The sequence below is a fragment of the Lagopus leucura genome, unplaced genomic scaffold (assembly GCF_019238085.1).
Source record: "Lagopus leucura isolate 7727_CA_CO unplaced genomic scaffold, USGS_WTPT01 Super-Scaffold_1, whole genome shotgun sequence".
Lineage (NCBI taxonomy): Eukaryota > Metazoa > Chordata > Aves > Galliformes > Phasianidae > Lagopus > Lagopus leucura.
This window is the reverse complement of record NW_024962250.1, coordinates 30,979,024-30,995,541: the sequence shown is the minus strand read 5'-3', so window position 1 is coordinate 30,995,541 and position 16,518 is coordinate 30,979,024. Positions and strand designations below refer to the sequence as shown.

At 47.4% G+C, this 16,518-nt stretch overlaps 1 protein-coding gene across 4 annotated transcripts in view; it reads left to right on the top strand.

The window, feature by feature from the left end:
- The window catches only part of BCL11B (BAF chromatin remodeling complex subunit BCL11B), a 93,136-nt gene that overhangs the window by 340 nt on the left and 76,278 nt on the right, over positions 1 to 16,518 (top strand). For 2 of the 4 annotated variants that reach the window (XM_042868459.1, XM_042868443.1), the window contains exon 2: positions 12,877 to 13,242. In XM_042868459.1, the coding sequence (XP_042724393.1) occupies positions 12,877 to 13,242 (366 nt within the window). Of the gene's footprint in view, positions 1 to 12,873; positions 13,243 to 16,518 lie in introns of all 4 variants that reach the window. The other 2 variants (XM_042868467.1, XM_042868452.1) reach the window with 1 other exon arrangement.

Genomic DNA, 16,518 nt, shown 5'->3' with positions numbered 1-16,518 from the left:
GGGGGGGTCTCCAGGAGGAACCAAAGCTTCGAAATGACTTCAGAGAGAGGGAGAGGAGAAGGGAATTAAAGAGGGGAGGGGGGTGTGTGTGTGGCTAGGGGGGATGGGCTGGGGGTGGAGGGGGGGAGAAGCCCGAAGTTTGCCGTGCGTTTGCAGCGGTGCGGAGGTGAGGCGGGCGGGCTGCAGCGCGGAGCGGTGCGGGGAAGGCGCTGCCGGCGGAGAGAGCGCGGGGAGCGGCGGATGCGGGGACGCGGGGCCGGGGCGGGTCGGGTCGGGTTGAGCCGGACCGGGATGAACCGGGCCGCCCCCCGGGGGCTCCTCAGCTCGCCCCCCGGCCCCGCTCCTCTCCGCCCGCTCCGGGGAAAAGTTGGCCGAGCGCCTTGCATCGGCGTGACAGCCGGTCCGGGGGGGTGAGAACCAAGGTGGGCAGCAGGGACGGGGCTGGAGAAGAGGAGCGGCCGGGGGAAACTGATCTGGGAGGCGGCGGGCCGACCGGGGAAGCGGCGCGGGGCAGGTAGATGGGCAGGCGGCAGCGCTGCCCGCCCCAGGTGCACCGCCGGCGGAGAGAACTCTGCTCCGAACGCGTGGGGAGGAACGTTGTGCTCGGCCGGGGCTGCGAAGGGGCCGGCGAGAGAGGGGCTGCCCCGAGATGCTGGGGGCTGCAGGGCACGGAATGCGGCCGAGCAGCGGTTCAGGGCCGGAGCAGGAGCGGAGGGTGCACTTTCCCGAAGCTCCCATTGTGAAATGAAAACACACACCGCCCCCCTCCACCCCCCTCCCCCCTCAAATAATAATAATAATAATAATAAAAAAAGCTAAGAAGCGAGGAGAGGGAAGGAGCTAGCCTCCCTTCCCCTTCCCCCCCCCCCCCCCCGGCAGCATCCCCCCTCCTCTCCGTTCCCAGCCTCGCAGCACAGCGAGAGGGGTGAGCGAGCGCCCGTAGGCAGCACCGGGCCACGTCTCCGCCGGCCGCCCAGAACCCCACGGGGTTTGTGCCACGGGTAGAGGGGTCGGCCAGGTCCCCAGTGCCCTCCGCTGCACCGGACACGGGGATACAAAGCTTGCAGGAGTGGGGGCGGGGGGTTCAGGGGGGGTGGCTTCTACGTTTCTCTCCGAAAGCATCGGACCCGCTTGAGGGGGGGGAGTAGAGGAGGGGGGGATCAGAAAAAGCCGCGCACGCCGTGGGGAGGTTGAAGGGAGGGGGGTGGCCGGATTGAGTCTCCGCATCCCGCTGGGAAGGCCGGACCCCCCCCGTTACCCCCACCTCCTCCCTGAGGTATCCGCAAGTTGCAGTGCTGCGGGGGGCGGCGGCGCGCACGGAGGCAGCCCGGGGCTCAGCCTGAGCCGCGGCGGATCCGAATATTTATGTTCAGATTTTAAAAAATTTAAATAAATAAAATATTCCCCCGGCTTCTCTCCCCTCCCCTGAAAGCCAAGAATAGGAGCCATCTGCCAGGAGCATTTGGTGCTTGCGAGCTCCTCTCTTTCTTTGTTACCGGTGATAAATTTCTGTTTGTAAGATTTCCCCGTGAAACGATAGATAGATGTGTATATGATTTTTCCAGCTCCCGTGAGATCTTTTTTCTTTTCGTAGGGAATGGTTTGGAAGGGATGTTTGGGGCTCCGAAATTTCAATTTCTTTCGCTCTTTCTGTGTTTCCTTTTTTTTTTTTTTTTTTTAACCTATTCCTCCCCCACATCCCCCCTAGCCCATCAGCTGGTGGAACACAAATGAAGATGCGTCTGGGTATCAGCTCTCTTTCGGGGGGGGGGGGGGGGGGGAGGGGGGGGGGGGTGGTGATATCTGTATAATTCATTGTTATTTTGGAACCAGATTTGCATCACCATAAAAGGTGGATTCCCCCCCCCACTTCTTCATTAATCACATTTGTGTTATTAACCATCCAGTTTGGAAAATGCATTTCCCCTTTCCTTATCCCCACCCCCTCCACTACCTTTATTTTTATTTTAAATTTAAGAAAAAGCATCATCAACCCAAACACAACAGATCACCCCGTGCCATTTCTTCCACTTTCCCATCTCAGTTGTGAGGAGATGTGGGGTGTAGGGGAGGAGGGGGGAGTGCGGAAAATTGGGTTTGTTGCGCACGTCTGAATTTGTTTAAAGGAGTGAAATATTTCTTTTCTCACTGCTGTCGCTGCTTGGGGTGCTGGGGTGGGGGTGCTGGTGTTGGAGAAGAGAGCCAGGTAGGTTTGTTCTTCCAATTTGATCTCATTTTCTGATCGCTTTACTTGAAAGTAAATAATGAAGCAGGAGAGCATAGAGAGGTGCCGAGGAGCTGCGTGTACAATGGGTTTAGCGGGGAGGCTGGGGAGGAATGGAGAGCAGAGCAGTACACAGCTTCCCTCCCTCCCTTCCGTGTTTATCTCTCTCTCCATCCTAAGGAAGCTGGCGGAGAAATCATGCTGCATACTGAGCAGTGGCAGAAAAAAAGGAAGGTATCCAGGAGAGGAGGGGGTGGGAGCCAGAGGGGCTGCGTAGGGTTGATGCTGGGGGGAATGGAGGCATTGCAGCGCACTGAGCCCCAGCTGCGGGCTGCAGGAGGGTGATCGCATGATCGCACCCTGCTCTGGTAGAGGTGCAGTTTGCAACCAGGAGATCGAGCTCTGAGAAGGGTATTGGGAAAGTAGTGGGCAGCAGGAAAGCGAAACACTTGCAGCAGAACAAACTCAACCCCAAGCCAAGCCTCTAAAGCCAGGATGGATTGAGAACTGCTTTCTGAAATCTCGCATTTATGTCATGTTTAGCTTGGGCTTCTGTTTCCCTCCCCCCCCGCTCTCTGGTTTTGGCATCTGTCAGGAGAGTTGCATTTCAGGATGGATTGGAGGTCTGTGCCAGGCAAGGAAAGGGAGATGGGGAGAGAGATGAGAGAAAAGAAGAGAAGGGTTTTCTGACACCGCTTAGCTGGAGTTGATTGGGTTTCATGCTCTCGGTGTTCAAAGAAATGTTTAGACCCTGAGTGTAAGGCAAACAAACAAACACAAAAAAGCAGAGAGGCTGCAGTGGAGCTGTGCTCCAGAGTTGCAGTGTCTCATTAGCACCTTGGTCCTCAACACTGTAAAGTAAAGCGGCCTGTTCATCCTGGCCAGGCTCACCCAGGCAGCCCCGCAGTGCATGCATATGCTGCACAAAAAGGGGAAACACATGGAGAGCACAGAGCAGCTCCAGAACACGGTGCTGGTGAACAGAGCAAACTTGGTGGTTGAGCTCACTTAGATGGGTGGACAAAACAAGAGAGGCAATGAGGTAAAGAAGAGGAGAGGAAACGGAGCTGTAGAGCTGCTCTGTGCAAAGAAACATTAGTTTGGTTTGATTCTAACTGCTGATTTTCCAGCTTCGGATCTGATTTTTTTTTTCTGTCTTTTTTTTTTTTTCTTTTGCTTTTGAACTTGAGAAATCTGCCTTCAAACCAGCTCTGCATTTGGGTTTCAAGGAAATGTAAAAGGCGAGAGCATGTGCAGAGCTTGCTGAGTGCAGGTTTGCAGGAGGCGGCAAAGCGAGAACCTTTCTGCGGAGCAGCTGCGAAGGTTGGGAGGGAGAGGCACAATGAGATTGTACGGCTGCAGGTGCAGGGCCAGTTCTCAAGAAGGTTCTTCCTGCCTGGTCAACAGGTTCCCTAGGAAAAGTAATAATTTCCTGTAACATTTTACATTAAAAATAATAACAAAAAGCACTCCGATTTTTTTGCATGTCAAAGTTCTGCAAATTGCTTCAAGTAGCTTCTCTTAAAACATGTTTAGATCCAGTGTCATGAGTGAGCTTTATCTCGTGGAAAGAAACACAGTAGTGCAACCAACTCTCATGCAAAGAGACTGAAGGGTTAGAGAGGAAATCGTTTTGGTGATGGCTGCTTTGGCCGTGATACTCGCACAGTGCGCACAGAACGTGTCTTAGAAAGACGTTACATGTGTCGTCTCTAAATAGGGCAGGAAAGAAAGGGGCCGTGTGCTGTTGATTTCCAGGTTGCTTTTCATTTAGATCTATTTGTATTTGATGTGAGATTAGAAAAAATAGCGACGTATGTTCATAGTTTCTGAGCTTTTAAAATATTTTGATAAAAGTGCTGTGCAGTGATGGTGAATCTGGGCTGCTTCGTCCTTTTGGTTGATGTGCTCAGTGGCTGAGATGGATGTTCAGCGGGTGAGAAATCATTTTGCATTTGTTTGCCGCTCGGCAGATGAAGAGCATATTTAGTCAGGCTGCTTTAAATATTGAGAACCAAGTCTTCAAGGTTTTACAATCCAGTTGCATCTAATGGGAGCGGCCAGAGCCCCAGTCTTGTGCAAAACGTCTGTTTCTTTGCAGAACAAAGGGTTGTCTGGTGGCAGATTTGACAATAATTATGACTTAGAGGAGTGCGCGCTGGTAGAAGTCATACAAATTATCGCCATCAGTTCCCGACTCCAGTTGCCACCTCCTCGGCTAGCGAACCTTTCTCGCCTACAAAAAACCCTTCGCACACAACGTTGCTTCCTCTTCCCCATTTCCTACCTCCATCGCTTCGCGCTCCGCGCTGTTTGTTGATAGAAAACACTTTCCAAAATAAACTTTGCTGGCTGGCAGCCGTGCCGCCGGGCCGCCTCGCGCCAGTGGCGGCTGCTGACGACTAGGGGGAGCTCGGAGCCCGCCGATGTGCGCTGGGCTCCGGGATGCGCCGCGCCGGGAGCGGCGGCCGCCGCGCGGTGTTCGCAGCCTCAACTTGGAGGATCGATTTTCACGCGCAGATCTTCCCGGCGCTCGGTGAGAGGGGCTGCGAGGCAGGCGCAGCTATTTTTAGCTAAATCGCGGCTAATCGACTTGGGATTACGGGAGGTTTTTTTTTTTTTGTTTGTTTTTATTTTTTATTTTTAAATTAAAATTAGTTTTTAACAATGCTTTTTTTTTTTTCTTTTTTTTTCTTTTTTTTTTCTTTTTTTTTTCCCCCTTCTTTTTCTTGTCAATGTGCGATGTTTTAATTCTCAATTTGTTGCTGTTGGATAGAGATCAGGATAATGCTACCTGTACACCAGTGAGGCTCTTTTCGCGAAGGGAAACCCACGTTTGTTTTTCCAGTGGGCACATAGTGAGCACAGGAGCTGGAGCTACGCTGAGTTGGGGGTTGATCACATCTACAAAAGCCACACATACCCCTGCCCAGAGGCTCTGCTGATGTGTAGTGTAGCTCAGGCCCTTATAACAAAAAAATCTGCAGCTCTAGCAAATGAAAATAAATGAAATGAAGTGTTTCTTTCCTAAAGAGAAGTACAAACCCACATAGACTGTGTAGAAGTTGCAGCTCTTCCAAGCTCTTCTCTGCCTGCCTGACTGCCCACCATGGGTGGACTTTAGCGGGACATTCCTTGCTCCAACGTGTAATTTCATGGTGTGCACATGAGAAGCTTCAATCACTGGATGTCGGAGTAGAGTTCTCACTTTGCCCAATATGAGAAATTAATCAGAAGATGATATGGTTAGCATAGTGCAAACAGAGTCTTATTTTTAGTACTTGGTATAGGGATGAAGATTATCCTGAGACAGGAAGGCGCGCTCTATTCTAACCTGAGAGAAGTAAATTAGGTCAGACGAAAGATCAGGGCTGTCATCAACTGTACAAAAACCCTTCACTCTTGCGTAGTGAGGGCCAGCAATTTATCTGATGATTTCTCTACTTCATTTAATGTTTGAATCGAGCCTGTTGGAAGCCCACAGCCCATCTGACAAACCGTTGACACTGAGAGAACGGCACCCAGCGACAGGAAACCTTCCCTTCTCCTCTCCCAAGCCCCTCAAACTTTGCTGATCGCAGCTTTGCTTCCATTCCACAACTGCTAACTTTTATGAAGAGGAACAAGAATCTCCCTCTCCTCCACCTCGGTGCCTCTGCCCCCCGGCACACGCACATGTACGTGCACGCTGTCTTTCCTCCCATCTTTCCTCTGCCTCCCTCCCATCCCATTCTCTGTGCTGGAGCCCAGCAGCAGCCTCCCAGCACCAAGATGGCTTCTGCTTCTCTGCCCAGGATTTCCTCTTGGGGCAATGACTTCTCCAGGGCCGCAGTGCAGATGTCGGCAGCCCTGGTCCTGTCTTGGTAGCAGCCTTGAGAGAAGCGCGTGGAAAAACAAACGGCGGCTGGGCTCCCTGCCTGCCTGAAAGTTACTGATGCCATAAAAGCACTTGGTGAAGTATCAGCATTGGCTGCAGATAGATTTATATATGTGTGCCTTTTTAATGAGGGAGGGAAAAGCCATCAATAATGGCACACATTGATAAACGTGTGATTCATTCAGCTGTTTCTACTACAGCACCTTCCTCTTTGGTGTTTATTTACTTTCTTAGATTGTAGCTGGGCAGGCTGCACACCGTTCCTCTGCACCCACAGCTGCAAGCCTCAATCCAGCCGTGTGCTCAGCCCCAAACATCAGCTCAATCTGCTCCCTGTTCTCCCTCCCCACAGCTGATGCCTGCTCTGTGCTGTAGACCTTTGCTGGAGCTTTAAGTAACAGCTTTTTCTTCTACTTCTTTTTTTTTTTCTTCTTCTTTTTTTTCCCTTTCCTTCTGAAGGAATATATAAAAAATGCCTAAAGCAGGCTGCTCGAAAACAAATTAAAGCAGAGGGACACACTTCATGCGTTGCAGGCACGCGCCAGTAGAAGGGGGTTAGAAGAATATCATCATTTTACTGGCAAAAGTGACACTAGATCGGGGATTTGATTAATGGTGCAGCATTCACAGGGACTTAGTTCTCTGTTTTTGACATATGCAAGTCTTTTGTGCAGTTGTCTCAGTGCAAGAAATTCCATTTTTTTAATTTTTTTTTTTTTTTTCCTGGAGCAGTTGATAATTTGTATGTGCTGGATATGCCCAAGGTACTTTCCAAAGACTAAGCAGCAGACAGTGCAGGGTAGAAAAGGAATCCAAAGTTAAGGGGAAGGAAAAAAAACACTGGTTTACTTAACTTTTTTATGACCCCTTTTACTAAGCCACTGGAATAAGCCATAAATTCGCCGAACGTTATAATGAATACGCTTCAATGAGAGAAAAAAAAAAAAAGAAAAAAAGAAAAAAAAAAAGGCTTAAGGAAATTGTATATGAGCAACAGTGTTCCATACACAGTTGAGAAGCAGGCTCTTTTGAGACTGATATTTCTAAAAAAGAACAGAGTGGCCGTGTGTTTAATACGCGTTCAGAACTAATTACGGAATTTTGATCACGCCTTTTCAACCTTTCGGTAAGAACCCCGCGCTCCACGTATCCCTTTCTAAGGCAGCTCAAAGCCTGCACCAAAACACTGCTCCTTCTGCCTTTGTGGCACCGAGCTCTCCTTTCTCTCCTTGGCTGTCGTTGAGTTTTAAATAAAACAAATCTATTCACTGGGGAACAAAGCATGCTTTTAGATCCCATCATCACATCCCATTTTATCTGTGACGATTTACAGCTTCTGCAGTCTATAGAAGTCCCTCTGCATTTTACGCTCTCGAAAGCAGTAAATATTTTTTGGTGAACGTATAGTTTACTTAGGAGGAGACACGCCACTCCCTTCTTCAACAGCGCGTGGAGCTCCTGGTGAAATGCCATCTGACAAACGCTGAGTGCAGACCCTTGAATGTTCGTGGCTTTTGTTCCCTTTTGGTTCCGCGGGGTTACCGTACCGTTTCCCTCCTCGTTTTTCCTAAGTCCCGTGCCTTGCTCTGCTCCTTACGGCCGGGCTCGCTCCGTCCCAGGTGTGCGCGGCGGTCCGAACCGCTCTCGGAGTGACTCGGGACACTTTTGCAAAGCCGGCCGACCCTCGGGAGCCCGTGCGGGGGTTAACTGGGGGCCCCCCATCCCCTGGCCCCGCACGGCCCCGCGCAATGGGAAGCTCCGCTGTTTTGGGTGCTGAGGCTCCGGCCCCACAGGTGCCCCCGGCCGCCTCCGGCTGCTCCGCGCTGCGCTCCGGTGCGCGGCTCCGCACGGCGCGGCTCTGCACGGCGGAGCCTCTCAGCCCTTCCAGCCGCCTTTGTGCACTTGGCATGCGGCTGAGTCTCTTGAAAAGTAGCAGGGAGCTGCCGACCCATTTGTTTCTGGGGCTTCCCCACAGGTTGCCTCTTTCGGCCAACTCAGCCTCGCGCTTGTTGTTGTTATTTTTATTTTTAATTTATTTGAATAATTGCTTTTCTGTCCTCGGAAAAATGAAGAATTGGTGGCAGCTAAGCTGCACCTGGTACTGCTTACTGTGATGCTGGCGCAAGGTGCAGCTGTGGACTCAACCCTGCACTCTGCAGCTGTGAGGGGACCTGGAGTGGGTTACTGATAAAGTCGGGCGGTGAGGGGCTGCATCGCCTGCTATGCGGTGTTAGTCATTGTGCAGTGAGGATCCTGACACCGATTTCTGTGATAACCCAGCTCGGGAACGCGTGATCCGAGCTATTTCCACTAAGCCTGTTGATGTTACAGTAAATGTGACATGTGGGTGTTGATGGAAGGGACATCGTTTTCAGGCCCGCTTTGGGCAACACCCTGACGAGCAGTCACTTATTTGTGCTCTCTCCTGCTTCTCCTCGAAGCCAGCTATAGTTGTGTGTGTGGGCTCCTGGCCCCAAGGCAGCCCCAGCTCATCCCAAGGGAGCACCCTGACTCAGAAACAGGGCTTTAACAGTGCTTATCCATCCCCCCCTGGTATAGGTTTGTGACCCCACTGCAGAAATGGAATGTAGCAAGGGAGTTCAACACGCAGTGCCCAGCGCCAAAACATCCCTCTTCCCCCTTCCTATGCATCACTTTGATGACCAGGGGATGGAAAAAAAAAAAACAACAACAAAAAACAAAGAAGATAGGAGCCCACTTTCTGACTCCTTTGCACCTTCCACTCTGCAGTGCAATAAAAACACAAGAAAATAAATCACTGGTGGCTGGACCCAGCCTCGTGCAAAGCCTGTGAACAAGCATCTACAGGACTGTCCTCTGAGGCCGTTGAGATGATTTTGAGTAGCAGTCTTTTTCACTGCTAATGGGCATGGTTTTGAGACATTTGACAGGCAGAAAGTAGTTAGCATGTGCATTTGCTTTAATGTTGGGCATAAGAGTATTGTTTGCATGGGGCGCGTATGCTGTAATGATGTCACCACACTGCAAGAGGAGTGCTGGTGGTTTTGCGACACTGCCTTTGTGGAATTAAGAAAATTGTCTGCTGCATTTTGGCACTGTAGGCTTTGAGATGCTGTTCTGAATCCAGACAGTAAGCATAATGCTTTTCAAAGTAAAGGAATTGATTTAGATTGTCTTGTTGCATTGATTTCATGAAGCCACCGAATGACAGCAGTGTTGCCAATGTCCCTGCAGATCACTCGTCCCTATTGCCATGCTCACCTGGGAGGTGGTGTAGGGCCTTTTGGAGGAGCCTCTGGGCACAGGGATAATGCCAGGCACACCTTAACACACCTGGAAGAACCTGGGCACAAGTCCTGCCTGGAAATAACTCGTTTGCATTTTTTTCCCTTTTTCCCACGTAAGGGAGATGAGATGTTTTCCATTCTCCTTTTTTTGTGTGGCTCGACATTTCCTTCTTAAAAAAATAAATAAATGAAATAAAATACTCCCGAGGAAACACCCTCCTCCCCCCAAACCCAGCTACCAACAAACAGAAATAAAACCACAGAGTTAAATTCAAATAATGTGAAGCGACTCATTTGAAACCCACAGACACAAGTGGAGTCAGAACTTAGATTGAGACTGGCCTAAATTGCCCCACTGCTATTAAAGGACTCCTGGCAGAAGATCTTTGCTGCTGTATTAACCAGGCATGACCTGGTGCGTTATGGGCTGGACTTCAGGCTTTTTTCTCTTTTCCTTTGTGGGTTTTAAATCTCTCCTGTAATGTTACTTGAATGTAGGTTTTTAATGGCTTAATTGAGTTGTCAATAGGAAGCCTTTTTTTTATTATTATTATTACTCTGAGTAAAAAAAAAAAAATGCAAATTGACATGGATAAAATGCATTTGAAGTTCTATTCAGTATTTTGTTTTTCGTTCTTTTATGTCTGTTGTCCATGTTCTGAATAAGGGATTGTAATATAGCTCCTGCATTGTTAGGTTTACGGCCAGTCTCCTGCTTGATGATTTGTTAAGCTGAGATCAGACACAGAGTTGAGGCAAATAAAATTTTGGTAGTTTGAAACCCAATTACTACGGATCACAAGGGCTCCCCTCACCGAGCAAACGAAAAGCTGAATTTCGGTAAATGTGACGACTGCCAAAATATGAAGGAATACCAGATGTTATTTTAAAAAAGTGCCATTGCAGAGTCCTTGGAAAGAGAGAGTGAGAGAGTGTAAGTGAATAGGCATATGTGGATTTAACTAATATTCAAATGAACTGCGGATCTGAAAGGAAAGAATTCTCAACAGTTTAGCTGCTAAAACCTCCTTCATGTTTGCAGAGCTGCGTGGTCAGGACCTTTATCAAATGCAGCAGTTTTGCTACATTTTCTGAAGAGCACAATTTAAATCACAGGGAAAAAAAAATCCTCACATCAAAAAGATAATAAAGTTGAGACCTGTGCTTTTCTTTTTATTTGTTATATATATGCCAAAATTCGGCCTTTGTAATTTGAGAGACCGACTTTAATCTGAAAGCTTTATAGGAACGTTACATGAAACTTGTAACAAACATTTCCCCCTCTGCCACCTTTTTCCTTACGACTTTGGGTTCAGTTCCTGTTTTCCTGTTGTCTTTTCCAGCTCTTTGTCCCATCTCCTGTCTGTGTATGTGCGTGTATGTCTCTCTGTGAGGTTTTTTTTTTTAATATTTTGACACTCTGCTCCCCCTTAATAGGAATTCTTCCTAGAAGTAGTGTGTGCATTTCTAAAGGACCCTTTTCACAGTCCTTTTCTTTTGGCTCTAAAATGATGTATATGTAATTGGTAATTAAAGGTGCAAGCTCTCTTCAATATAAACAATATTGCTCAATGTTAGATCATTAAAGGGAACCGCAGCACTAAATAATTACCTTTTGCATTGTGACACACTTTTCACAGCCATCCGCTCTCTTCCCGGCAGTCCCTGTTCGGCACAGGGTTATGGTTACATTTTCACTGAGTCAAGGAGGCACCTTTTCATAACATAAATTGATGAATTAATTATGTAACATTGTCTTCAAACTCCCTTTCAACTTAGATTAAAGGGAGAAAAGTAATTATGGGTTTTTAGGATGGTGCTTTTTGGTAACCTTGGGGTGAGCTGGGAAGCCAAAGCCTTCCTGTGCCCATTGTTGGCTCATGGGATGCGGTGTGCTTGAGTCCTTTGCTGGGATCTCAGTCCTTCCGTTCCCTCAGTTCTCTCTGTTTTGCTGCTCTGATGCAACTTGCAGTACAGCTGGTAGATACACTAATCAATTATTTATTCTGGAAGGGGAAAACAGGAATGATTCTTTTTCTAACCTGTCCTTTTTGAGGCTTGACCATTTTTGTTGTCAGATGATACATTTCACCTTCTACCTCCTGTCCCTTTTCTATGGTCCTTATTTATTTTTTTTTGCCCGATTTGCTGAAGAAGGAGACAAAACTCCTTTTGTCTTCGGCCAGGAAGAGAATCCAGATCTGGATTATGACATCTGCTTATCTCGGTCTCACTTCTCTGAGCTATTTGTGTAACTTGCTTTCCCCGGGAAATCCATAAGCAAGCCACTCAGGCCAATAAAGAACATTTCTCCTACTATTCCTTTAATCCTGATTCGATTAGAGGTCTCACTTGCTGATTTACATACTGTTAGCTCCTCTGTTTTGTTCTGCCCAAATCCTATAGTCCTCATAGAGGCAAAACAGCCTTAGGCAAAAGTCAGTGGAAATTCTGCCCACGTAAAGACCAAGGTTTGTATGATTTGGCAGTTACGCAGCAGAACAAGAGAAAATAAAACAAAAAACAAGTATTGCCCCAGAAATGGGTTGTGATCTGTAATTACTTTATCGTGTAAGAATTATCTTCAAAATGCTCATTAAAATATGCTGCATTTTATTAATGGTGAAATGAGAAATTGCTTATTTCCTAAAAACAGATTCAGGTCATTCAGAAACGCTTTTGGAGTGTTTTGAGGGTAATGGTATGAAGACCACAAGGTCCATGGTCAAGATTTCTATAAAAACATTTACTAAGCTAAATAGCAACTGCACAGGTATTTGGCAGTGGTAAAATAAGTGGAAGATTTTGGGCTGAGCCAATATTCCAATATGTTACTCTCTTTCCCACTGTACACACTTTTGAAACATCTTCACTTTTCATGAGAATACATCTTGCTTGCCTTCCAGCAAACAGTTTTCTGTCCCACCGTGCCAATGGGCAGCCATTTCACATTGCTGATGTCTGTAATGGGACAAGGTGGTGGTACTGATGTCATGTGCCTGACCCTGCCTGCCCAGTGTTTCACTCCCTGCTTTTTCTCCACACTGAAATGAAAGAGGAGGCTCGGGTGTGTAAGACTTGCTGGATGGGGTCTTGGCCAGATGGCTGGGAGATGCAGTGGGAATGAGAAGGTGGGTTAAAAAGAGAGGAACCGTTTCAGAAAGTGACTCAGGGCTCGAATGTTTGCAAAATGGCTCTTTGCTGATCTCCTTGCAGTGCTGGCAGCAGTGGGAAGGAGCTGTCAGGAAAGCTATGCCAGGTCAGCCTTTCCATTTTGTTTCAGGCAGGCTTGGTTGCAAAATATATTGAAATCATTCTGGGAGAGTGGAAAAGCTGAAAAATGAAAGAAAGATCTAATCAGTCTTGGCTTCTTTTGGGTGTGTGTGGGGGGGGGTGGCTGGGCCTCTTGCGATGCATCTGTCAGAGTCTGTGAACACTCAAAGCAATCTCTTTCTCTTCTTCCCTTGCCCTTTTCCTCCCTCTTTCTCCTTGTCCATATAAAGCAGAGGCTGACCATGTGGAACCGGCACTCGCCGACGAGGATGAGAGCCTGGCAATAGCAGAGCCAGGTGGCATCAGCATCGCTGCAGGTGGGACAGACCCCGACTTGTTAACCTGTGGACAGTGTCAGATGAACTTCCCGCTGGGAGACATCTTGGTTTTTATAGAGCACAAGAGAAAACAGTGCAATGGCACTGGTGGTGTCTGCTATGAAAAGAGCATGGATAAGAGCAGCCCTCCCCCCTCCTCACGCGCCGAGCTCAGGAAAGTGTCAGAGCCAGTGGAAATCGGGATCCAAGTCACACCCGATGAAGAAGACCGTCTTCTCACGCCTACAAAAGGAATTTGCCCCAAGCAGGAGAACATTGCAGGTACAGCATGTTTTACACTCAATCAACCGCCTAGGTAATCTTTTGACAAAAGCCCTGTAGAATGTGCCATGGAATGGAGGCTTCAGCCACAGGTCTTTGTAGGATCCATCAGCCTGGAGGTCCCTTGTGGCTCTGGGGTGCTCAGAGGGGCTGTGTGCTCCACACGTGGTCCAGTATACATCTCTTCACAGGATCAGCTCTCTGACACCAGGGGCTCTTTATCCCCCTGGAGAGAACCAACGGACGGTTTGCACACACAAAGGAAAAAGGAGAATGTTGGGGGTGGAGGAATCCAGGAATGTCCTTAGGCGGGTAGCAGTGGTGTAGGAAGGGGGACTTTGGTGAGATGCTCAGTTCAGCCCAGTTCAAATGTGCTTCCTAACATGCAGACCCACTGGGAAAGGTCAATTCCTGATAGTGAAGTCGATGGAAAAATGCTCTTTCCGCTGGTGCAAATGGGGAGAAGACTTGTCTGTGAGGGCTGAGCAGGGCTTCATCAAGTCCTTGCTCGTTCCTTCTGCTGGGGTGGATTTCAGCTTTCTGATTTGAGTTACTGACTGTGCTGCCTGTCTTGGGCCTCTGAAATGGCCGGAACTGGGTGGGGGACACCTCTATTTGCATACACATCCCCAAATAGGATTTTTGAAAGAGACTGACCCAGATGAGCAGATTGCAGGCATTTCCTTTTCCTAACCCCCTCAGCCGTGGTGCTCAGATAGGATTTAGCAGTTAGCATTTTCTTGGCAGATCCCCCTGGCTTGGTGGTGGACAGGCAGCAATGGCATCCACATGGGTGAACTGCTGGGAAACGAATGACTGCTGGAGAGTGCATGATGTGGGGCAGCTTGTGGAGCACAGGGTGTTTCTTCTCTTTGCAGCACAGTACACGCTGCTTGCCACACTGAAAGGAAGGGTTGTGCTCCTTGCTGGAGAGTGGGTTTTTTGTGTTATGCAGCAGGAGCTCCCCTCAAACTGGCCTTTGTGTTCAAATTGACTGCATCCAGTGCAGAAGACCAGTGTCAAATTGTCACTGCTGCCACTATCCCAATTTCTCTAGGAAGTGTCCTACAGGATTAGATCTGACAGTCCAGAAACCTGACTGTAGTAGAGATGTTCCCACGAGGGGATTCCCAGCAGAGTAGTACTAAGCTCCTATCTTTACAATCAAAGCTTCAGCTTTCCCTCTTTTAGCACTGGAGGTGTGTGAGTCCCTCCCCAGCACCTCTGAACAGTTTGGTCATTGTGTAAACGGGGATGTGGACTTTGAACTGCTGCAGTCCTCAGACCTCCAGGTGATCTGCCTTGTAGAAAGGGGCATATCCTATCCATTGACTACCTCATCTTCCAGGAATCTTTAAGGGTGCAGACATCACCTCAATTCAGGGCAGCTGGTAGCTTTGAGGGGGCAATAACAGAGGCAGCCTCTGCTGTAGCACTGAAAGCATCACTACCGTAAGTCCTGACCTCATTCTTACCCTATCCTTTAGAAGCTGTAAATGCATTTCCTGGCAGAGATGAATCCCTTGTGGTGTAACAGCTTTCTGAGGGCTAGATTTCCTTCACAACTGATGGGAGAAGTATTCAGGAACTGCTTCTCCTCCTGCCTGCTGAAGGCCTCCTGAGTGGTGCTGAGCACTCCCAATACCTGCAAGCTGGTTGTGCTCAGCTGCTTGCAGTGGGAACCCAGTGCTTAGTAAGGCTGGTCCAGGAAAACTACACTGTAGCTGCACTACAGATCTCACCTTTTACCAATCTGTGCCCAAGTTCAGTCTGAAACAAAGTACTTTAATGGGCATGCTCAGCTCAGAGGGTGCTGTCCTCTCCAGCTCCTGGGGGTCAGCATCAATGCAAGCAGAACTTTTGCCATGTAGAAAATCTGCAGGGAGAGAGGGGTGAAGGTTTTATTCACGTGTGGAAAAGTCATTAAAAAAAAATAACAATAAAAATTAAATGCCAATCTGGAGCACCTAATCTCTTTCAGACTAAACTGAATATCAAATGAAAATACGTATGAAAGATTTTGAATTGAGAAAAATAAAAGAGTTTATCATTTGATTGGCATTTTCTCAGCAGTGCATGGAGATAGGGACATCCACTAAATAGTGCAGTAATAATGCTTTCTCAATTAGGAGCCCAGTTCTGAGATAAAAGATGCAGTGTCCTTCCATATTTTTTTAATAGCAACGGATAGTTTTCAATAGTAGGATAAAAGCCTCACATTACAGCCATGGAGGGTAGCCATGAAAAACCCACAGAAGTCATTCACTGGAAAGGCTTTAGTGGGATATACCAAACCCCTTATTTATATTTCAATAGAAAGGCTTTCTGCATTAGCCAAGAAAATCAGAATCTGCATTTAACATTAAAGGTATTTCCCAGTGAGCGGCTGTAGAGCATTGTTGTTAGATTTGTTAAAAAAAGAGACTAAATACGATTTCATAAAAGGGAAACTTAATCTCTAAGGCAGCTTTCTCCCACCTCGCCACCCCCTCCCTTTATTTTTTTATTTTTTTGTTAATAATGCAACAGCCTACAGTATTTTTACTTTATATGTGACGAAAGATATTCTTAGCCTTTCTGTACTGCGACAGGAAGAATGAATTTCTTTATTCCACCAAGAAATATGTAAAATAATCCCTTAGAAGTATGGGGAGATATGTTTGTTCAAAGCATTTAAAATGTTATTTTAATCAAAGGCACAAAACACTCTACATGCTGTGTCAGCTAAAGGAGACCATTACATTTTAACAGCAAATCATGCTCTTTTTCCCCCTCCTAGACAAGCCCCCCCCCCCCTTAAAAAAAACTTTTTTTTTTTTTTTTATTAAATAAAAAGGCGAAAAAGATTAAAGAATGAAAAAACTTCAGTGGCTCAAATGTATAAAGTAATTTAATATGGTGGAAGCATTAATTATTTTAGCTTAATTGAATTCTGAGGACTGCAGTAGTTGCATTTTTGTAGACAAGCTCTGTTTATTATTTCTTTGTGTAGATTAACAGTAAAGGAAACATAGATAACTTTCAGTTATTTATTGTAAAATAAATGTGTCAATTCATGTGTAAAGCAAGCTGTTCAAAGATAATTGAGTCTTTATATTTGAAGAGGGAAACCAGAAATCACCCTCTCGCCTCTCCGGCTCCCTGAAATATGCTGCCACCGCTGCTGCCCTCAAATAGGTTTCAGCTCCTCTCCTTGATCTCGTGTTATTTTTGTAGACCTTCTTATTTGGTTGAAATGATTTGTGCGGCCTTCTTCTGTGTGACTACACCGCAAAA